This window comes from Nyctibius grandis, chromosome 14 (assembly GCF_013368605.1).
Source record: "Nyctibius grandis isolate bNycGra1 chromosome 14, bNycGra1.pri, whole genome shotgun sequence".
NCBI lineage: Eukaryota > Metazoa > Chordata > Aves > Nyctibiiformes > Nyctibiidae > Nyctibius > Nyctibius grandis.
This window is the reverse complement of record NC_090671.1, coordinates 5,609,482-5,634,049: the sequence shown is the minus strand read 5'-3', so window position 1 is coordinate 5,634,049 and position 24,568 is coordinate 5,609,482. Positions and strand designations below refer to the sequence as shown.

The following is a 24,568-nucleotide window of genomic DNA, read 5'->3' as shown; positions in this document are numbered from 1 at the left end:
TTACAGGAAATTAAACTGACAACATTACAATAACAACTTGTGATCCACAGGAAAGCTATCATCCAACAGTACCTTTTAACTTGTTACGCAACATTTGATTGTTATGAGGTGCTCTCTCTTACTCTCTAATTATATCGGGTGTAAAATAAGGCTGGACTGCTTCAGCAAGCTTGTCTGCATACATTTCATATCTACCAGTCATCTGGAAAAGAAATATCAAAGCTTCAGTTCTTTTAGTGAACTATGAAAGTACTTCAGTAGAAAATATTTATATTCACCTTTTTTTTTTTGACGACATATTATTTAATTGCCCCAAATAGTAAAACCATAATTCACTCAATATGCAAGACTTTCAGTGCCTTAGCACAAACTAATACACTTTTACAAAAGAACTCGCATTGCATTGCCTAAAACTATACTTCTACCCAAAAAAAGAGTAGAACTGCATTTCCACTCTAAAAAGTAAACCTTTAAAATGAACACCTTCCTGCTTTGCAGCTCTCCTTCAGTGACAGTCACATCTGCTGACTAATTACTTAAGGCTATTTTGGTTACCCTGGATAGCTGAAAGTTGAATGTGAAAGGCAGACTTACTTTCTTATGTATCAACAATATTCTCTTTTAAGAAAGTTACGTCAATGAAGGCAAAGGAGTGTATCTGTAATTATGTCTTCATATTATGTCCTTGACAACTGATGAACCCTGCTGCCAGCAATAAGTTTGCATATGTGCCACTGATGGTATTTGGGTTGCTCTTACTTTATCCGTTAATAATACAAAATATTACCATTGCTTGGGGTGATACAGTAAGCTAGGAGGCTGAAATATAGCACTTTTCGTAGTGCACTATCCTCTGAAGTGCAGTGTCTACAACACTGGCTCTGAGACAGGCAAACCACTTCCTTCTTGCCAGAGTGTAATGAGGACAATTTGTTTAACTTTTTTGCTGCTCTAAGTTCAGATATTCTACTTAACGTCCCTTTCAGGCAGCACTGAATGCAAACTGCAGATATCAGACAGAGCAGGTTAAATAGGTTCCTACTTGCTATCAAGGGCTTTCTGCGGTGAATAAATGATGACTTCATACCTCCTCATTCCCCTCCTATCAAGAACTACCTCTGTCTTAGCCACAAATGAGAGGAAAAGGAAATCGATATCCTCTGCCATATAAACAAAAGCCACAGCTGTGCCTTACGTGCCAAAAGACCCACAATAGCAATCCACACCGTCAACATAAAACTAAGGTGCTGAAAGCACGAAACTTGAAGGCAACAAAAAATAAGCAATTCTAACCAAAACAGCTAAAGGTCAAAGTTTTGCTTTTACTGTTTGTTTTTCCTAATCAATACAATTGCTTTTGCTCAGATACCCGCACTAAATCACTACTCTGCAATAAGGGCCTCAGATTTCGGTGGCAAAGCAAAACTAAGCCTTGCCTGAATGAAACAGGGAATCTCTCAGCACAATTTAATTCCACTGTGTCAACAACCATATACCTACCACACGCATCTGTAAAATAACAAATGCAATTCTGTCCAGAAGGCAACCTGAAATTACTTTTTGTCTTCAGTCCCTACATATGGATTGGCACCATTACCAAAGAAATTCAGCTCTAGCTAAGAAATGACTATGTTTTAATTAAAAAGTTTATTCAGCATTTCAAATCCACAGAAAATTTGTATTTTTACATCAAATTGAAATCAAAACACATTATATATTGTACTATATTGTAATGCACAAGGTGGTTCCAAATAAACCAGACTCTATAAAATAAATGTCCGCTTGCAGTAACATTATGTGCAAAAAATTTACACTCCTTGCAAATGATTACTTTATTTTAAATACTAGATTATCACTGAAGAACCTACATATATGGTGATGGCTGCTAGCCAGGAGTTCTGGTCTACTTTGTTAAGATTCAAATCATGCTGATCTTAAGAGTAGATAGGAAAAAATTCTAGTCTCTAGCAGTACAGAGGACTAGAATGAAAGACCTGTCTCCACAGAAGAAAGACGTTTTCTTCGTCAAAGCCTACCTAAGAAGTTAAATAGGCTGTTTTCTCCTTTTTCTTGTGGGGCCTGGCATAAACTTGATCAGATTAAAAGGAGAAACTAGAGTGTGGTTTGTTTATTTAAAAAAAGAATAAAAATATAAAAAATCTGGTCACTCCACTATTGTATACTAAACCAGTATACAATGTATCACTCCATATAGCTTGTACTGATACAACTGAAAGGTTAGCAAACTACAGTGCTGAGGTGGCAATTTCTTAACCCAGTACTGCTGCTGGACAAATTAGATCAAATTACACCCTCAGGACAGATGATCCAAATTAGCTTTATCTCAGAATGCAAAAAAATAGTAATAAATAAGCTTGCTAAAGCCACGTGGAAAGGTTTGCAGTCATCTTAATCTGATTTAGATTAATTCAAAAGCGTGTTAGGATGCTTCAGAGATGAATGTAAACAGTTCTTCCTCTGCAGCTCCAACATTTCCACAAATTCAGGGAGTTAACACTGCAAGAAGTTTGCACACAGAAAGTTCTCAGAAGCTTAGATTCTTGTGGTTTTGGGTTTTCACTAAATTTCACCAAAACTGACAAATAAGGCCTATAAGAACATAAAGAACTACCATATTAGGTCAGCTCAAAGGCCCATCTCAGCTCAGGGGTAAACGCCTATGTACCTTACATAAGGAAACCACACACACTTCCCCTAGCGCCCCTCAGAGCTCCTAGCAACCTGCACTTTGGGACCAAAGGCTAACTTTTTAATTTAAAAGCTCTTGGCCTAGTTTCCCTGATTTTGGCTATTCCTTTTCTGAATCCATTTATGCCTTTGGCCTCCAGAACATACTGTTAAATTAGTTGAACAATTTAAACTTTGGACTCTTAAATAAACAAAAAGGCTGCCTTTTAGCTATTGTAAGATTCTATGATCATTATGAAAGCTTGTTTGTTCTAATTATCTAAGTTCATTTCTTTATAAGCAGGCTTACCTTAAAATTCCATTTGTCACTGACTTGCCTGCAAAGATTTAGATCCATCTCTACCACCAGAAGTCCATCCTGAGTGCGAGAGAGTCCTGGGGTCCTACTGCCGTCTGGTGCAGCTACGTAACTTGAGCCATAAAAATGGCCCAAGTCATGATGTGCTTAAAGAAATTTTCAAAAAGCATGTAATGCTATCTGCAATTAAGTATGCAACTTAACACACAGTGTCCTGTAAAACCTGGCTCAGTTTCTTGTGGTTGTTCACTTACTGCGCTTTAAGTAAGACATCATCCTGAACAGTCACAGCATGATCCTAAGGTAACTGCATTTTTGACCAGTAGTTACTTTCACGTACGGTACAGCTTTCACATATGGGAAATTAACAGGAAAAAACTCACTGAGTTCCCTTTTAAATAATACATGATTATGCTTTCCCATTATTAAGTCTCTGAACTAAAGTAAAGGCTTTGCTTTCATTGTTTTTTATTTAGAATTTAAATGAATTCTAATTGTCAAATCATACATTTCCAAAACAGCTGACAGAAATGCACCCATTCAATTTTCAATACAAGGTCAGAGGTGAAAACACTGGGATTTGAGGCACAGAAAAAAAAAAAAATTCTTACTTCATATTGCGCAACTCTGAGCTGTGCAAAAAATCAGCCACATCTGTTGTACTACTAAGCAATGGATACCACTGACCTCTTTCATGCAGCTGCTACAAACGCTTAGCTTCCAAACAAGCTAAAGAAAGGCTCAGGCCCACTCCAGCTGAAGCCAGAAGCAGTCATGGTTGTCACAGGACAAATTATAGTGTTTCAACATACAACTGAAGTACATACAAGCACATCTCATGCTCTTCTTTGAGCATTCTCTTAACTTCCAGCAAGCTGGCTTGGCTGGGGGTTCAGGCTAGGGCTATTACTGTTAATAATCTTAAAACTACAAATAAAATGTCATGCATGCACTGGCAATACAGGCTAATTTGTGGGATTTCTGTCTTCCAGTGCTACAATACTACATTGACTCCAAAACTCTTAGTCCTCTGAAAGTATACAGAAACCTTAGGAATGAACTTCTGGTGACCACATACCGTGGTACCACCACCTTTAATAGGAAGTGCCGCTTCTCTCTAGCTTACAAAACAGCAGTCTTGAGTAAGGCAGTCGTTAGCTACCATAGTTGTCATGGGATAGACACTTGCAGGGGAGCTATTGTTTCTTCAGACTTTCCAGTTAACAATTATTAGCAACCACTGAATGTCATTTCTGAACATACCTTTTCCACCATCTCCGGAAGTAAAGGCATTTTTGTAGTATTCCTGTGAAATAAGAGGAATCCGTAGGTGGCAGTATAATTCCATTTCATTCAAGAAATCCTTGCTAGGCTACCATATTTAGTATGGAAGTTTATATAAACCTATTAAGATTCTTTCTGGCGTACTATCAGCACTGTCTAAAGGGAGTCATCAGAGGGGCCTAGTTTCTATGATGGATAGGCTAGAAAACAACATCTTTTTGTATCACTGCCTGTTCATCCACTTTGGGGAACATGCCTTGTATCAGTTTCACAAGTCTAAAGATGAGGCAGAAGGAAACATTTAAGCAAACAGATCTTTGCAGATCACAAAAGGCGGCAAATGTATTCACATAACAACAACAAGAAGTCTGGATTTTTGCAGGGAACATGTAGGGTATTTGGACTAATCCAAAGGCAAGAACAACCTACTCTGTGCAATATTAATTTTCATTATAGAATTTCAGTGTCCAGAAAGAGGTAGTAGCTGTACAGCAGCAACCAGTTGCATACCACTGACTTGAGAATATATTTAATTTTCAGTCATTTTGGCTAAAAGAATACTGATTTCTCCATAGAAGCTAGGAGAATTAGCAAAAGGGCGGGTGCCTATTACAAAGAGAGCAATTCAAGAACAGGAAGCAGCTGCAACCAAAAAGTAGGCTGCCAGCAACAAGGCAGCTCTCAATCTCTTTATCACTGTCCATCTTCAAATCATATTATAAACTCTAACACAGCAGTTATAACAGCAGAGAAATCTATGCATTCTAGTGGTATTCAGTTCATTACCTTGAATTGATTCATGCTACAATACCTAAATTATGAAATGAAATAACAAAGTGAAGACACATACCGTTCCTACCCTGTTGATGGGACATGTAAAGCAGTGATTAGCTATGGCAGCATTTCTTGCTTCAATTGGCCACAGTGACTCGCTGCAACACACAGAAGAAGAGGCAGGTATTCACTACTTGTCTACTTCAGAGCTAAATTTAGGTTATGACTGTCTCACACTGTACATTTTCTGTCAAAGCAGCCAAAGTTAGCTGCTAAGATTGATCTTTCTTTCACAATCAAAATCTCCCCACAGATACAGCCAAGCACTATAATTATTTTCTGCTCAAATATAGATATGAACAATTCTATCTGATAACCTGGTAAATATGGCTTTGTCATGGCAAAAATAAAAGAAAAAATTAACGTATCTCAAGATTTTCAAAGCAATTAAAGTGTAAAATGTTTCACTCTCCAAATAACGCAAAGGACTTACACATGTGCTTTCATATTCCATTAACTTTCAATATACCAAACATCATTCTGCAGCAAAGCTGTAAGAGATTCGTATAAGTTGCCTCCTTTTTTCCCCAAATGGTCCAGGAGAGGCTTTTGCAGCAGTGAATGAAAAAAAAATTAATTATGGGAAAATAAAAAAATGAAAGGAAAAGAAAAATCCATTTCCACAAAAATTCCCTACTTCTGTTATTTCAACCACAGTTTTCATAGCACTTTCCAGTAAGTCATTTTCCCATGATGGGCTGATGAAAAAGAAACCATGTCTAACAAAAGCATCCCAATAACTTCTCAGTAATTATCTATTAAGCCAGTCACTAAATTTACATAAAACCAAGAAATGATGAATGAGGAATAAAAAAATTCCTTCTCTTTAACAAGCCCCTACCTCTTTTCCAAAGGAGATTTCAATTCTGACTGATGTTTAAAACTGAGAGTCTTCTTTTTATTAAATAGTTCGATACACAGGGATCATACTAGTGTACTCAGAGCTCCAAAACAAAGGTGATACAATTTGTCCACTCCTATGACAGCATATACCTGCCAGATTCTGAGTACCGAGACAAGGCCGCACGCATCTGACTCTATCTCCCAGTCAGAATCAAGAATCTTAAGAGATGGTCATTGGACTGATTGAAAGGACTTGGTTTATTGCCTCTTTTCTCAACTGCTTTGAGTCTGGCAGACAGCTCTTCTAAGAAAAAGGAATTTTATTGAAAAGCTCCAGCAAATTACAATTTCACAGAAGACGACAGGAAAAAAAAGGCTATAGCCAAGAAGCGACCCCAGAGACAGTTTTCACATGGGCCTCAAGAGTCCTCTTCCTGCAATAAAAATTATATGCTTAAAAACAATCAAGTGAAAGCCAATAATCAGGAAAGCCTGAAGCACCCAGAGTACCAATGAAGCGCTGTATGACAACAGCTAATTTCTGTTTGCTCTCCTGTTAATGGGCTATAAGTGGACAAACATCACAAATATTACTCTAGTAGTGACATAAATGCCTCAAAGGCATTGTGTATTCATTTAACTCTTTTCAAAGGACATTTTCCCAACATTACCCAACCTAAATTATCTTTTATACCAAAAACTACTAAATGCAGTTTGAATGACAGAATACTGCATCTAACCTAGAGTTCTATCCTCCAGGTTTGTAAATCCATGGTTCTCTGCATCTGAACTGGCTGTGGGTATGAAAATTTTATGCCTCTGATCTGTTTTTCACCACTTCTACCCTATCATGAATGCTCAATGTCCTCAGAATTTTCTAGCTGGTCAGCAACAAAAATCGGATTAATATTCTTGGACCTTGTTACAGAGACAGAATAACTCCAAGTTTACATCAAACAGGTAAAGAGAAGGGATTGGGTAAATCCTGAAGAAATGGAAAACACCAGAAGATACATTCCTCTTACATTTCTAACTCTTCTATCGTCTTGTATACCCAGTTAGCAAGCCTATATTGCCTGAACATTTCATACATTAAGGTTTACAAAACTGACACTAGAAAAATCTCTTCCTCTAGGTATGAAGAAATAAAAATGACAGTGTTCTGCAATTAGTCCACACATACAAGCCCAGATGAAGGGAGAGAAGAGAAATGAGAAAGAATTTTTAGTACTATAAGAAATCAGTACGTCTTCTTTTTTATTTGTTACTAGATATTATACTCGTATTACAATAGCATCAGTAACAATGAAATATGGTCCTGTTAGCTTCCTAAAACTTATCTTTGGAGCTGGAAACTCAAAGACAGTTCAGCTACCCCAAAATATGGTTTCTGAACTCACAAAGGAAATGTTTTTGTTCCAAAGAACTCTGCAAAGGCAGACTCCAGCCTCCCCCCACCCTGTATGAAGCTAACCACTTATGCTAAAAAGGGTTAAAAATATTAACATTTATAATTAAGCATAAACTGCCATCACTTTCTCAGTCATATGTATGCAAACATTATACAATACTAAAGTACTTTTCAGAGCTTACTGTTATCAGGACAAAAAAAAAGAAAAAACAAAAAGAAAAAGCACAGTTGCTCTATCATGTGTTAAGGTGATGTGTAGACATAGTCTGGAATCACACATCTCAATTTACAAATACTCCAACTCGGAATTTGAAAGTATTGAGTAGTACAGCAAAGAACAGAATACAATGAGAATGAAAGGAAGGCATGGTGATTTTGTCAAGAAGAGTGGCATAAAGAACCACTGAATTCATAAGCCTGCCCACTGAACCCAAAGAAATGCCGTTATTTTGCATCACATTAAGAGTATCCCAAGCAATACCCAGCCTGTGTCAGACAGTGCTTTGGAAGCACGGCACATTCAAAGGTTATTATACTGAAATGTGACTCATGCTGATAATGTAGAGGCAAAGAATATTTAAGGTCTAAGCTACAAATTAATCACTATGGACTAGCTAAGAAATGTATTTTCTTAGCTCACTGAGCTGGTTTTCTTTTTTCTTTTCGGAAATCAAGTCAGTAGGGTGCAATTAATGTCAATCTGCAGAAGATTAATCTCAAGGGAAACAGTTTACACTGGTTCAGTCTGGTTCAAGAGGCCTGATAATCACAAAATTGCCAACAGTTTAAAAAAAAAAAAGTTTCTGAGAAAAGGGTTTCTCAGCTTGGCTCTGAAAATGGCAATTTGATACTATACTTACTGGCTCCTAGGTGGACGATGCAAGTTAGCAAGCTAAGCGTTAATCTAAGTTACTACTGCCTATCATAAAGCAAAAATATTACCTAGATAATCTAAATAAACTCTCATTAGTTTTCAGAACACCAGCTGGATCCTGGTTAACTCTGTCTTAAGAGACAGAAGACCTGCAGATGTATAACTAAAGTTCTGGAAGAGAATTAGTGACTATGAGCAGACTGGTAGCCCAAAACTCCAGATGGAGAAGAAGGTAGATTCCTTCATGAATGCAAAACAACGAGGTGACACTGCAGGTTCCACGACCTCAGCAAGGTGCTCCTGAGGCCTCAGCAAGGGACTCAGAGGTTCAGTTAACCCAGAAAGCGTGCAACAGCCTAAAACACTTTTACCTGAGCGTTCCAATAGTGGCTGAAGGGTTAAAGATGATCTCTGCTCCATTCAGACTAAACATGAGCCAGTTCAGAGGGTGATGGCGCCCATAGCAGATATTCACAGCAATTCTTCCAAACTGTGTCTGAAACACTGGGTGTCCTACATTTCCTTCCATATAGTACGTAGACTACAAACAAACAAAACAAAAACCACAAATGCGGACTTCTTAAAAAAAGGGAAAAGAAATACCTCCAACATTGCTTTGACACTTCCCAATTTCTGATTACCAGCTTCAAGTCATTCCACCATGAGCGAGGACAACACCTTTCATTTAGTACACAGCTACACTGTAATGGTATATAGCAGAAAGGGGCTCTCTTTGGCTGCTGAGATCAAATTCAAGCCCCTTCTGTTTCCCTTCACTCATACTACATCTAAGCACTGTCTGACTTGGACATAAACACTTCTATTAATGCTAGAAACTTCTACAGAAGCTTAAGAGAGATCCACAAATTGCCAAACTTTAGGAACCTCTTAGTACTTTCACCACATAAGAAAATTTTCCTAAGTCATCACAATCCTTTGATTCTGATTAAAGAGAAAGATGATGAACACTGTTTACAGAAACGGAATTCCTTTACATTCACTTGTTCCATAATGACATGCAGTAATTTTATGAATGATATAAGGAAGTATCAATCTATAGCTAAGATTGGTTATTTAAATTTCCTATATGTCTATTGCTCCAAACAAACAGAAGGCCTGAAGCTACCACCAGGAAAATCACAGGATAAATCCAGAGAACACTCCTTAAAGAAACTAGAGCCAGCTGTTGGCTTACAAGATCCCATTTACCATACACTGCAAACTTTCATCTTATCATATCAAACATTTCTAAACAATTAGAAATGCACTGGTTCCTGTAAAAGGCACTAGTGACAAGGAGGATACGGCATTGTGAACAGCTATTAAGGCAGGCAAACATCCACAGAGATATTCTAAATGAAATGTACAGAAATGGTTCTTCCCAGATACAAGAACAAGGTATGTGTGGAGTCACTGTCAGTGGCCCACTTAGTGCTCGGTGGCAGTCAAAAACCCAGGAAAATCTCAGACATTGACAGCAAGGGTATTGAAACGTAACAGAAAACACCATTTTGCTGGTTTATTGCCCACAGCTTGAGTACTCTGGGCAGTTCTAGTGTGTGCATCTCAGTAAGGATATACTAGAGATGGAACAATCAAAGGCAAATGAAACGACGAAGGGGATGGGGCAGCTCCCTTGTGAGAAGCAACTAAAAAGGCTCTTCAATCTGCAGACAGAAGGCTGAGGGCGACATTATGAATGAGATTTGCAAGATCACAAAGGCAGTGGATAAGATGAATACAGAAAACCCAAAGCAGCAGTGGGTATTGACTGAAATTACTCTTGTATCTGTTTTCAACCAAAGTAACTTTTTTTATCCAGCAGGCAGAGCACTCCTGAAATCTGCGTCTTTGTGAAAGCAGGTATTACCACCAGCTTCAAAAGTGATTAGAAGAAGCCATTGATAAAAGAATCACAGATAAGAAATGGAATAGACGGGAACATGCCACCCAACATCCCTAATACAATGATTGCGGATACCGGGAGAGTACAAAAGTTGCAGAGTGGCCAGACTTACTCCTAATAGTACCTTTTTGTGACGATCTGAGAGACAGAAAAGCAAGGTACATAATCCACGAGCCTGACCCAATGGGGCGTGACTCTTATAAGAAAGGCGTGTTGTACAACTATTTCCTTTTTATTGAAACTGTCTGTCCATTGTAACAACCACTTCTATTGGTCTTGAAGGAAGCAGAACCACACCAAGCCTAAAGCAAGCACAGTTACAGCTGGGGAACAAACCAGGGCCTCATCTAAGTGTAGAAGAATGGCATGATAGATACAGGGGGATCATCTTCTGAAACCAAGGACTAGAGGTTCAGTATGCCTTGTAAGTGTGACATCTCATTTTTCTTATTTATTATCAGGTCTCACGAATTTGCACTTGGGCACTGATTTTATCTTCTTTCATGTCTGTAGAGAGCACACCATGTGGTGGGCACTCAGTCCTTTTTCAAAACAATTCCACTGATTGAATATATTTCCATTTTTTCTCTATTCTCAGGGGTTTTTTATTACAATAGGAGAAGAAAACAAAAAAGCTGGTGCTTCAGGAAATTCATCAGTTCTTATTTCTTTATTCCTCAGCAGAGGTCACAATAATCTCCACAGCAGCAAACTGTGATGTCTCAAGAAGGACTGATTTTTGTTTATTTATATGCCTTCCCACACATGGCTGAATAGGTTACAGACCAATCTCTTTCCCCTTTCCATTTAGTTCTCACTGATTCAACGAGGATGATTTTAACAAGGCTCCTTTCCCTATCTGCTCTACAGAGACAATCCACAAAAAATAATTTCAAACTCAGCCCTTCCTCGGGGGTTAACTTTGTTGATTAGGAAAACAACATTAAAGTAACAGAGATGAACATAATCCTTCCCTGTAGTCTTGGTAGTTTCTAATGTTCCTCTACCAGAATTGCTCAGCTCCGAAGAATGGACTTAATGTTCTGCTAACGAAACTAGCTAAAAACACAGAGCTGTTTTGGGTAAACACGACTTGCTTCTATGAAGAGGTAGATACAACAAGAAATGCCAAATCATTATAGTATACCTGCAAGATATAAATTGATTCTTTTGTCGTAATTCTGGCATTTAGGATTATAAGAACTAACTCCTTTTAAGAACTATGCGAAACTCTTAATGAAACTCTATTTATACTTCACATGGAAAAGTAAAAATATTTTCTTTTTTTAGGTGCCTTTCATTACAGTTTCATAGCTGGAAACAAGAAGTTTCTTGGAATCTGTTGATGCTTCACAAAACACCGTCTGGAAAACTGAAAGGCATCATATTTTACCACAAGCAACAGGAATTTATTTTTTGTTTGAGTACACAAGGAACAAATTAGGAATGTGGAAAATAATCAAAATTCGTTTTTATTAGTGCTTGTATTTTATAGGGGTTTTTTAGTTACTGTTTTGCTAGCTAAAAGACAGATCCGATAAAGTAATATTAAATATTAAAATAATTGCTAAAGATAGAAGGCAACACTGGTGACTGACAGGCCTGCGCCAGAAATCCGTTGTGTAGAAACCTATTAACAGCCTCCTCTGAAGAAACACAAACCAGTCTGATCAGGTCCGGGAGCCCAGGTCAAAACTTCCAGACGTCTTTGAACATGAAGTTTCAAGACACAAAAAAACTTCTAAAATTCATAAAAAAGCAGATTGGATTCTGAAGCCTCAGTTTAGTGACTGGAGCATTCGGACAGGGAACAAAAGCAACCACAGGTATACAGCCCCCAGTGCTTATAAGAAATACCTCTGTTAATTACTCACTTTAGCCAACAAGGAGAGATTTAGTTAGGTAAGACAATGTATTTTTAGACTTTGGTTAATTTTTAATCATGATCTTTCTGCTTGTGATAATTCTATGGATGGATAAACACATTTCAGATCTACCAGTCTTCTTCTGACATTGCCTTTACTACCAGTTCAGTTTCTGAAGCTGATTCTGGAGAACAGCCTAAAAACTGCTGGGGGCTTCAGTGGAAGTAATGTGATTAGTAAACAGAAGATGCCGTAAACCAGCTATTCAGTCAGAAGCATAATGAACAAAAGGATTCTGTTCAAAGAAACATAAGCAAAACAACTGTCATTTCCAAGACAACCTCACAGAGAAACAGAGATCAAGACCATAAATAATGCTCACACCTGAACCATGAAACAATTGCCTTCCAAATTAAAATAAGTTCAACATGCACACATGCAAAAACGCTCTGAGCCAATCATGCACAACTAACATAACAAAGCTGTGACTTACAGAATTTTGTTTTAAAGATCCTTGATACTTCTGTCGTTTCCATCAGGCCAAGGAAGAGTACATAACAAAGACTCAATGTTATTGTCCTTTAAGAGTCATCCTCTCTGTTCTTGATAAATTAACTTTAATAACTATAATTCCACCTGAGAAAAACTGATTTGACACTTAATGAACCACATTTTCTAGAAATGCATTACATTTCCTGCCAATATGACTATGACACAACACATGTTGACACGAACAATAGCTGCAAAGACTAGTTTGATAATCACAAAACTGCATCTTACCTCATTGAAATCTCCAACCCTTGGAATGTGATTTTTCCTACTTTTGCCAAGGACAACTCCAGAATTAGAAATGACCACGGCAGCATTCCAGAGAGTTTCCCCGTGTATTGCATCTCGCTCCAGGATTGGAGATACCACAACCATATTGTATTTCTTTGCCAGCTATACAAATGAACACAATTCTTCTATTATACACAGGCCTGCAGTAATTATTTTCATTTTTTGTTCATAAAGAAGGATTAAAAAAAGTTTTCATCTGGTACATTACTCTGACTGTTATCAAGGTCTACTGCTTAACCCACATTGGCATGCCTACATCACCAGTTTCTCCATCAAAGATGCATACATCAGAGAGCTTTCCACCCGAATCCTTCAACTAGAAATGCAAGGTACCAATAGGAAAAAAAGCATTCTAACAGCAATGGTCAAACTATGAAGCCAACCTCCATCTATTCACAGGTATAAGAGGAGATAGGTCTCATCCCATTCTTTCATCTTTGTATACCACCTGAGTGGTATACCAGAATGAAAGACACCATAGCTAGCTGAAAACATATTTTTTAAAAAAAAAGTAAAATAGCATTACATGTTATCAATTTTAAATAACATAGGTATGAGTGAGAAATATAGCAACTTCTGACTGCCAGTTTACTAGCACATTGTCGTCTTCTTCAAATAACTTCTTTATTTCTCCAAACTTCCATAGTGTCATTAATTCAACCGTGAGAAGCAACACACACTTGTCCTAGATCAGACTAAAGATACTATGTTGTCTATAAAAGCTTAATAGGTCAGTGCATATCTAGGCAAATTTGACATCAAAACAGTTTCCTGTTGTCTCAATCACTTGTAAAAGAAAATAATTGAAATGCCTTATTAAAAAAAAAAAGTTGTCAGAAAACAAAAATAAACCCTGCCACCCTTGCAATCAATAGTCTCTGGAAAAATAAGAGCCAGACAATAACAAATCTCCTTGGGTCCACAAAAAGCCCCCTACATTTTGTGTCATTTCACAGGGAGATGCAAAAGATTTGTGTGGAAGTGTTCCCTGTCCAGAGAAGACTAGCTATTCTTCTCCTCACACCTTCATACAAGCATTGTTTAATGCTCAACTGTTCTAGACAAGAAACACCTTTTAAATGGAAATCTAAAATGCTTGTATGAAGAATCGTTCCTCCCTTGTAAAATTCAGGCATAGTTAAATGGGCAGTTTCATATGCCTTCCATGGTACAAGGCAGTCTATAAATGCAAAGTTTAAAAAACAAATATTGAGCACAGTTGTTGTCCATTTCTACTTCACTCACTACCATAATTTTTGTCAAGCAAGGTGAAAATTATTTCAGTTTTCTCAGTGGCACAAGATCGGTATGTAAAGAAGAAATCCATGCTAAGTAGTGGCAGTTACGGGCTGGGTGGGAGGCTGGATGTGGGGGTTTTTTTGCTTGGTTGAGTTTTTTTACCTCTTGACAGAATTTTGTTGTTGGCCCATCCTCTGCTGACTCAGCAAATTCAGTCCAAGGAAGCTTCTCTCTTGTACAAAAAGCAAAGGGCATGGCTGGAAAGCACCAACGCAAGACAAAATTTACAAGAATGTTCATGTCACTCAAGAAACACACACTGTTTGCATGAATGCAGATAAAAAATTAAACACTTCAGAATGATTCAACTGTTTTCATTGCTTAAAGGCAAAAGCTATTTAAAAATATTTTTAGCAAAGGCAAGGAGTTTTGGGCCCACACAGAGCAAAGCAGGAGAGAGAATGCTCTTAGTGAAGTCTTACCAGAGGTAAAAATACAAAATACACCCCAGTCACTAGTGTACACTTTCTGTGAACAACTTGTTTTCACAACTCAGGCCTTCATTTTGGTTTTCGCCTCTATTAAGCCTCAAAGACTCCATTTTAATTAAAATTAGATTTTTAAAAATTTTAATATCTGTCTAGAAAAAAAACACAAAGTTTTAGAAGAAAAAAAATGAGGAAAGGATCATGAAGGATGACACAAAGAAGGAGAACACCTACAAATATCACTGTTGCAGCATGCACCAGTCTTCAGTATAACAGACTTCACCTACATCTTCCACCCAGCTCTGCTAACTAAGACTCTGTTTTTTCCTTTAGAAAGCAAATCAGTAAAGTTAACGGGTATATCTTGGAAGATCTCTGCTGTTTACTTACTAGACACACTTCTAGTACAGGATACTTGTTAAAATAGAAGGAACTTGACCTCTGACAGCCTAGAAGGAATCACAGAAAATACTCACTCCAAGCCTCCTGGAAACAAACTATGTTGACCCCACACATTGCAGCTACTTCCACAATCTCCTCAATTCGTTTGTGCAGTGCAGCCACCTGATTGCGAGAAGTGTGACGCTATAAAAAAAACTGTATGTTCCAACTCACTTGTATATTAATAACCTGGTTTTACAAGCTTTGTTCACATTAAATTTATCTTGTTCTATACTTAGTCCCATTGCTTTCAGGGGAAATAACTCAAGAAGTTATCACTCCTGAGCACTGCTAATAGAAAGAGTTAGATACAGATTTTTAAAAGCATTTAGACGCTGAAAATAGAGAAAGCAATCCAATGGAATTCTAATTCCATGGTTACAACACTTAAATATATGGCAACTCACTGTTGATTGACTTGCAAATAACTAAAAATATGTACAGAATCAGCAAAAATTATAACTTTGCTGCTCATCATAAACAACCTACAGAATGATGTTAAGTAAATATGAAAAAGTCAAGTACTCAGAATCTTAAAATATGAGGTAAGGACAGTCCATCTGCTTGGTTATTTCTGAATCCTGCTCACACATGCGGATCTTGGACATTCTCTAGAAGTTATTAACTCCAAACTATTTTCTAAATCCCTCTGTCCAAAGAACTAAGTAGATTATTACCAAGAAAAAGCATCAAAGCATTTATTAATTAGTCAAAAAACATTGTTTCAAAGTACTTTTTTTCTTGAGTATTCTATTTAAAGATAAGCATAGGTGTAACACTTTGCATTAATACTTTCAGGTGTCAATTAAAAAAAAAAGACACAAGACAAGTCAACAGTGACCTATAACGTCAACAACTGTACAGATTTACAGAAATCGTTAACTAGTTATTTATTAGGTAAAATCATTAATATAACTGGCAGTCTTTTTAACAGATACTACAAAGAATCCACAAACTTGATCCATATACTGAATTAATTACTTGCATCTGTGACAGGTAATCTTTCCAAAACAAATTACTTCAGAAATGTCTTGTCACTGTATAAAACTACTACTCCAAGAGATTTTATAAGTGTGGTATTTTCTTTCACTTTTTTCAAGCTACTTTTAGGAGGCTATTTCTATATATATGTCTCTTCTCAGTGCTTTTGTGTCGAAGGTGTTAAGAGATGATTGTCACCTTGTAATAAGATTTAGTTTTGTACAGTTTACTGGTATACAAAGAATAACGAACACAGCTTTATTAATCTGTGTTTCCTCTAATGGATTTTCCTATAATAGAACATTTCTTAATTAAAAAGAAAGAACTGCACCTGTGGTTTCCATGGGTTGCCATCTCTTGATTTTGGTTAAATGATTCTCTGTTTCATTTTAGAGGTAAAGGATTTTCATGTACAAAATCAGTGTCTAAATATTTAGCTTTGGAAAAACTGCAAACAGGTTGGGCAATTCACTAGGTAAACACAACACAAGAGATGTTTCTAAGAAACAATAAAACTGAATGTGTCATTTGAATTTCTTACAGCGTGCTATATTAAGATAGTGATTCATCCTATATTGCCAGACAATCAGCAGACATTTCATGATGGAGTTTCTAACATCAACCCAGTAGAAGAGTTACAACCAGCGCAGATCCCAGTTTGTGTACCTGGACTGCCACAGCCGTGTCTGTGGGAAGTGGAATTTTATTTTGTACCAGTCCTACTCGAACAATACGTGGCCTTCTCAATTGCTCGGGAGCAGCTTCAAATCCATAGCCTTGTAGCTCAAAATCTCTTTCCTGAGCTGCTGATAGAGCAGCAGTTGGCAAATTAAGTTTTCTGGATTGAACAGGAAACAAAAGACATTTCAAGATGAGATGTTCTCCTTTTCTGCTCTGAATGCAATGTATCAAAAGGATCACACTGCTGTCTACCCCTGCAGAGACACCCAAGCTCCCATGTCCCCATACACAACTATCAGCCAAGGCAACAGTCAGACAGCGGCCAAGTCATGTGCAAATCTCACTGCTCTCCTCCATGGCAGCAAACTCAGTGTCCTCCTCTAGAACTGTGATCTCCAGACACTATTACCTTGCTACAGAAATCAAGCTGCACACGTGTACAAACTTTCATCTGCCACCCCCAGATTATAAACGCTTTCCCTCCAACGTATTTTTCCTCATGTTAGATCCCCACTTTTCCATCTCCCTCACCCCGAAGCCACGACCTCCCCAGCCCCCCTCAAAACTATCCCCCTCAGGTTTTTCATTCCAGTCAGCCACCGCCTCACACGACCTCTCCACCGCCGTGCTTCCCAAGCTTGGATTACCTCCAAACTACCCCAGTTACCTCACCACAGCCTAACCTCACCGCAGCACCACAAGCACCACAGGACCTACCCTTCTGTTTTCCTTTCAGCCCAGCCCAGTGCCCTGCGAACCCGCCCTCAAACCGACTCCTGCCCCCTCGCATCCATCGCGGACACCGAAAGGGTGGGGGGACACGGGCCGGCACACGACCCCGGCCCGCCCCGCGGGGGAGAGGGAGGCGAGCCCGTCGTAGCAGCGCACCTCGCCTCGCCCCCGTAGAGGATCCGCTTCACCTCGGCGAGGTCCTCGGGCGGGATGTGCTGCTCCAAGCACGACTCCAGCGACTCCAGGCCTCCCGCCATGGCGGAGCGCAGGACGAGGCGAGGACGCAGAAGGCTCGGCACGCGCTGACCGTCAGGCGCGCGCTGCGCCCCCGCGACCTTTACCCGCGGGCGGCCGCCGCCGGGCCACGCCCCTCGCCCCTCAGAGGGGTTTTGGCGGGCGCGGCTCGGCGCCGGGGCCGCGAGGGCTGTCCGCCATGGCGGCCGGGGCACGGAGGGGCTTGGGTGCGGAGCGCCGGGGGCGCAGGCGGCAGCAGTAGGGCCGGTCCCTTTTGGTTGTCGCAGGGCTGGTTGGGATGTCCGCCCTGTGCTCTGGTGGCAAACCCTGAGATGCCCCAAAGGGTTGAAGAGGCATGGAAGTGGCCATTCCTGGCTACTTGCCACTTCTGGACCAACTCCTCAGCCTCAGAAATAACTAATCTAAAAGCAGAACATCTTTAGGAGCTTTTTATAATTATACCATTCGACAAAAAGGCTTAGAAATACAAAGAGATCATAAAATGGCGATGTTTTTCACAGATAGGTGTGTGTCCATTTTAGTTGCAATAAGAATCTGAACAGGAGCCAGTAATAAAAAATAATTTTGTCTTTGACGTGGATTTGAGGCCCAATATAATTGGAAATTCATCCCAAAACCAAAGTTAATGTCACACAAAGGATCGAACAAATTAAGACCTTGACTGGGAACAAAAAAAAAAGTACATCTGAATAAAGGGTATTTCCTTCTGCAGGTACCAAGTGGATGCCCCATTTAAACCAGTTATTCCCACTGAACTATTGTCTGTGCCTTCTTCTTCAAAGCGCAACTGAAATTCACAACTGGTTTTCTCATTCAAATAGAGCACTAAGTCCAGGGATGGCTACTCATGTCTAAATATATCACACCAATTTTAAGCACTGCTTTATGTATCTTCTGGAGGATGCAACAACATTCAGCACTTAGCATCTGCAGTTGTTAGGTATTTTGAGTTAAATATTAAGCCTTTTAGGCTAAATAAAAAAAGAATGTCAGGGAGAGAGCGTCTAATATTTAACTTTAAACAGAAAGTATCCAGGCATAGACTGGTTTCATCAAGGCATTTTGAGATATGCGATTGTTTCACTCTAGTCCACCCCTTTTAACCCCAGAAGCTGCAGCGATGCTCTGTATGCCAAGTGCACCAGGGCAGACACGCAGCTCTGCTGCTCTGTTAGGAGCAGGAACTCTTTGGAGTAACACCTAAAGAGCAGACTAACTAACTCCTTTAGACAGCAATCAGGAAAATCCTTAATCTTTAGGGGAATTTTCAAGATAAGCTAAAAGGAGGGATGACAGTATTCTATAAAACAAAAATGGTGAATAAAAAGGAGAAGAGCGAGCCATTATTTGAAAGGAAGGAACTTTTTAAAAGTCCGGATAGCTAGAACATTGTGTATCTGCCCTGTACTCATCAGTGTAGCATCTCCCTGTTCATGACCAAAGGCCTAAAAACCTATTCTTAGGAATTATTTTTCTTTCCCAAACATATTTCTGAAGGGCAATAATAAGCCGTGACTGATACTTACATAGTATTTTTCATCTGATGATCCTAATTTGCTTTAACGGCCAATTTTAAAGGTACTTATGAGTAACATTTTGTTCTGTTCATGACTGGTAGGTCTTTAAACGTTGCAGAACAGGAGATCAATCAAAAATCAGCTGACAACATAGGAGGGAAATTAGGAGACCAAGTAAGTTCATTTCCATATCAGCATACCCAGGATGTCAACAGATAAAGCATTTCTGGAGGATTCATAGAAACAAACAGTAGGGCCTGGGTTTCTCTGGGAACTGTTCAAGTTCTTTTCTGCCTGGACTGCAAATTAAAGGGAAAAACAGCAGGTCTATTTTGTATCCAGCTCCTGAAGAAGGTCACATAACTGAACTTTTCTCTTCAAGCTTCTATTCTTAGTGTGAACTTTCACTGACTTCTCTATTGGTGCCTTGTTTGTTTGTAATTTAGTAATTTGTACTACATGTAGGAAATGGACTTCATGGCAATAAAACTGAAGCCCCTGAAAAGAATACTCACGAACAGTTGAGACCTGAAAAAACAGTACATTTCCTGTGCACTGTATCAACCATCCTGTAACAACGCAGTGAGATCCAGACTGCGTGAATAGGAAATGACAAGCCTAGAATTACTAATAATGATGAAAGGAGATCAGGCTATTCCATAGGGACTACCGTATATAAAGGTATAACTCTAGCCAACACAATAAACCTTCAAAGCACGAAATGTTAATGTTGAGCAGGAAAGTAACCTAATAAAGGAAGATGCCGTTCATATCCCAGACAAAGCATATTAGAGAGCTTGGATTTAAGTCTGAATGTTCCACCCCAGTCACTGCAATTATCTGTTAAGTATGATGTTTGAATCCAGATCCCAGCTCTGGTTTTGACTTCTTCAAACCTCTGTATTTAAACTTCTTCCCAGTTCTGCATTACCTGGACCAAGTAATTATTTTGGGAAATAGCTGAACATTTTGGTATGAACTCAGGCTGTAATAACTGGTTTAGAGGAAAATAAGTATTTTATGGAACAAAAGTTATTTAAAACAAGGGAAAATTCCTACAAAACAATTCTGAAGTGTGAAAGCTTTTCATCTCTATTGCCCTCAGTCAGGGTGGTCCAGAAAGTCAGGTACAGAAGTCAGGACCACACAGTGTAATCCGTACAGAAAGCAGTCCTTGTGTGCTTCTGTGTTGAAACGCTGTGTTGCACAGATACCATCCCTGAGCTCACACTGGGTTTTGATAACACTGGTCCACACACTCTGCTGCAAGGCTGTTCCCAAGAGTTCCTGTAAAACCCCACAATAGCACCCTGGCATTAGTCAGAAGCAGTCTGGAGATTGAATTTAAGAGCCAAATATCTAGAGTTCAGGCTAAAATTGGGAAAGACCCAAGAAAAGATTTAAACAAACAAACAAAATCTTTCCACTGTAACCCAAGACAGGAGCAAAGGCTGAACAGCATCACGTATCAAAGCTAGCAAGCAGGATTGCAGGCAGCATTTCTGTCTTTCCTTCCTAAGTTAGTGGTACGTACATATACTCCCGCTGAAACACCCAACTTCTTACAAACCCTGCTACTGTCATGTGAATCATGTTTCCAGACACTTTCTTCTGCTATCATTCTTTGAAACGGGTCACACAGAGTTCCCCAGAGCAGCTAAATAAATGAGTAACTCGTGTCCCTAATGCAATAACTGTCTCAGATCACCCACAGGGTCATCCTGCTTGTTATTAACACCTGTCAAGGGATTTAGGTGGACGTGGACCCAGACACGTCCTAAAAAGCCACACGATATTAATGCTCTGTCTAACCTTGCTTTCTAGATACTGCAACACCTTTTAAAATGATCTTCTACATTGTGCTTTTCCAGTGGCCACCACATGAAGTACTGAATTGTACTGCAAAATAGATCACTGAAATAGGTCTTTACATTACTTCACCTCAAATACAGATTCCCTTGCTTCATATGGAGATATAAAACAATTATCTTGGAACATACCTGATTCAAAACATTTCAAGTGTAAGAGACAGGCAGTGAAGGGTAATTAGCATAATAAAAGTTGTGAGAGAGGAGACAGGCCTAAAATACAGGGGGAAGATAAAATGCTAGCTTCATGCTCCTTAATACACAGCTAAAAGAAGGAAGATGGTAAACTTCCTTTCTGTCCTGCTTTGGTTTGTACATTGAGACAAACAAGCTTTAAGGGTGCTGTGATGAAGGAAAACCAACGTTCTCTGTTTTAAAGTAATTCTTTGTACCATGACCTCTTGCTAATAAGTAATACTTAACTCTGGTGAGATTTTGGGGGTTTGTTTTTTTGGGGGATTTTTTTGCCTTTACACTGGCTACAAAGAGCTCTTTTCCTAACTCTACTTAAATCTTTACAAGTATTATTATCAGTTTTAGAAATGAGTCTGTAGGTAAACTTAAGCCAAAGCAAAGCTGAGGATTCTGATACAGATGGAAAATTCTGGTCTGTTTGGATTCACTGCCTTTCCCATGGACTTTGCAAAAGCCACAGGTACAATCACCTACAGAGCAGGAGCGCCAAATTATAAACCTCATATAGCTGGCTTTGTGTCATCTGCTCTTGGCTTCCTGCCGTTCTGAAGGCTGGCTGAGGGGAAGTGGCTGGAAACTGAGGAAGTGTATTGTTGACAATACGTTTTGTCTGCTCTCAGGCATGGCTGGGACCAAAGGGTCCCTAACCAGACCCAGGTCTCAGGGGTGAAATGTAAGTTTTCAGTTACCTTCCCCTCCCTCCTTGCCTCCCTCCCTCCTTGTCCCCCTCCCTCCCACAGGAAAAGCCCAGCTCATAGTTTTCAAAGAGTTAACGTACCTTTGGAAGAGTCCTTCTGTTGTTAGTGCTATTGTCTTTCCAGCTAGAAATATTCTCCTTGCTTGCTTTGACTAAATCACACCTGAAAATGTATCTTTAAACCAGAAGAGATCCACAAATTGACCACTTCTGTCAATTAAAAAATTCATTCTTCCCTGGAATATGGCTATCATCTCTCTGGTGCACAGGAAGTGCATTAAAGAAGTAATAAACACTCATAAAACACATTTAATGATCTAACATTTAAGAGCAGCGTTCTTGTTCATTACTGTAACTTTCTGCTAAATTACCACCACCAAGATTGCTCATGGGCTCAAAAGGTCAGTGTTATTTTTGCTGTTGAAATTGTGGAGTCTGGGAAACAACTGTGTGTAAATTGCTGATAAACTGGAACAAAGGCAGAAGAGAAAAACACTGAACATATAAGAATGCAAGTAAACCAGCAGGAAAGGAGGGGAGGGGAAGAATCTCACGGACGGTTTATTAAAAGAACAAAAGAATAAAATCTGGCGCATTTGTTTTCCACGGGTTCAGGAAGCCCGGTCTTTAAGCATCTACTATAAATAGAGTGTTCTAATCCTTCATCAAAGCGGGTAGTAGTCTATACCAAAATGAATGAATTTTAGGTATAATCTGGGAAGAGGAAGATGTGCCTCCCCTCGTAGTAGGAGAAAGATCTTTTGCTTCAATCCTTGCAGAAATTAGATATTTCAAAGTGTAAGAGCTGGAGAGACGAGGCAGAGTCTGGAACATGATGTTTCTATACTGTCAGATTCCTGGCAAGAATATTATTAGAGAATGGAATTAGCAGACATCTAATTTAGGATTGAATAATCTGATTTTGAGAAAGATAATCTTGAATTTATCGCATGGCTAACATGAAAAATCCTCAAGGAGTTCCCCCCTGCGTGGACATCTATGTGAATTCTATAAACTTTGAAAAAGCATTTGATAGGGTTGATAGGGATATCATATAGAAAGTAATGGGAACTTATTTGAAATTCTGAAAAGAACAATTTTCAGTCATTTAGCCCTCTATAAAGGATTTGAGTGTAAAGTAATCCCAAAAAGCTACCTCAGAGCCATCCAAGTTAAAAACCAGTGCAGAATACAGGAGCCTTACATTGCCCTGAGGAAAAAAAAAAAAAGAAAAAAAATCACTGAAAAATTATTTCATGCAAAAAACTGTAAATTGTTTCAGGTGAGCTTATTAGATGGCACAAACCCCATTATTTTATAGGTGAGACAGCTTTGGCTAACAGCTTGGCCAGTAACAAAGTACTATTAAATGATTCAATACACCGCTCTGACTCTCAGTTGTATGGGTTTGGGTTTGGTGTTACTCAAAGCAACTCAACAAGGAGGTTGAAGAGATTTGTTTCTTCAGCCTGCCCACTGATCCGAATGCCTAATGGGTAACTTTTAGGATAGGCACTGAATATTCTTCAGGCAGGTCAAAGCCTGCACACAGCAGTCAATAAAGGGCTACATTAATCTTTAGTTTCATACTCGGCAGCACAAAAGGACTAACAACATCCGGTAACAGTCAACATCTTGCGTTTCTGGGAAGGCATTCAGGCTGTGAACCAAGAAATTATAATAAGGCCTGTCCCTCACAAAGGATGAGACCCTTCCTACCACTAGGATTATTATGGAAAACCTGTTAGATCTCTACATACAGGCACTGTCAAAAAAGGACCTCCAGTGCAGATTGCATGGACTGGCCCAAAGACAGAACATTCTCCATATTAAAATGCTTTCCCGTTAGTCTCTCACCATAGCATTCAACTCACGGCTCCCGCGAGTTGACTACAGGTCAGAAGTAATGAGGGCTGCAATGTGATTTGGGTGGCAGGGAAGGGAAGAAAAAGGGAGCATCTGTGGGATCACTCTGCTGCAACATGATGTGGGAACACAGTTTTGTGCTAAGAAGTGGGAAAGGGGGCTTCAGCCCTTCAGTTGAATCTGTCCAATGAGTTGATGCATAGTCCCTGACACTCAGGAACCCAGTCTCTCAAGATTTCAGGCATTCAGGGGTTTTATATAGGGGGACTTACATTAACACCCAGCATGGAAACTTCTGCTTCAAAATAATTTGATCTGCTTTAGAATTTATTTCGGAGTAATATACTCTTATTCCAAAGTGAGAATGTCCATACAAGGTGCTAACCAGAAGTAGTATTTCACTTGAACTGCAGACTCCACTGCAATCCAAATCAGTTGTCCACTGTAAACAAGCCCTTTTCTCAGAGAAGTTGGAAGACGACAAAGGTTGACATCTTTTAAGGACAGCTCACGGAAGGGACACTGTAAGGCCTCAATGGCACATTTGTGTAGTGAAGGCCCATATCTCTGCCTCACAGCAACATGTGAAATTGGGCAGATCATTGCAGCTGCGCTTGGCAAACAAACAGTAGTAACCTAAGCTTGACACTATAAATGATGTTTAGTGAACTAGTGTCTTCATGAAAAGGCTAGATGCTGGCAAAAGGGCATGAGGCAGACAAAACAGAAGTTTAATTAACTTAA

The 24,568-nt window shown here is 39.2% G+C and overlaps 1 protein-coding gene across 1 annotated transcript; it reads right to left on the bottom strand.

Moving 5' to 3' along the window:
* Window positions 1-118: 118 nt before the first annotated feature.
* Window positions 119-17,683, bottom strand: UPB1 (beta-ureidopropionase 1). The gene is made up of 10 exons (XM_068412819.1): window positions 17,583-17,683; window positions 16,680-16,851; window positions 15,068-15,155; window positions 14,266-14,360; window positions 12,805-12,966; window positions 8,625-8,794; window positions 5,142-5,223; window positions 4,271-4,313; window positions 2,999-3,153; window positions 119-202 (listed from the first exon to the last, which is right to left on the bottom strand). The coding sequence occupies exons 1-10, from the start codon at window positions 17,681-17,683 to the stop codon at window positions 119-121; spliced, it is 1,152 nt and encodes a 383-aa protein (XP_068268920.1).
* Window positions 17,684-24,568: the final 6,885 nt, after the last annotated feature.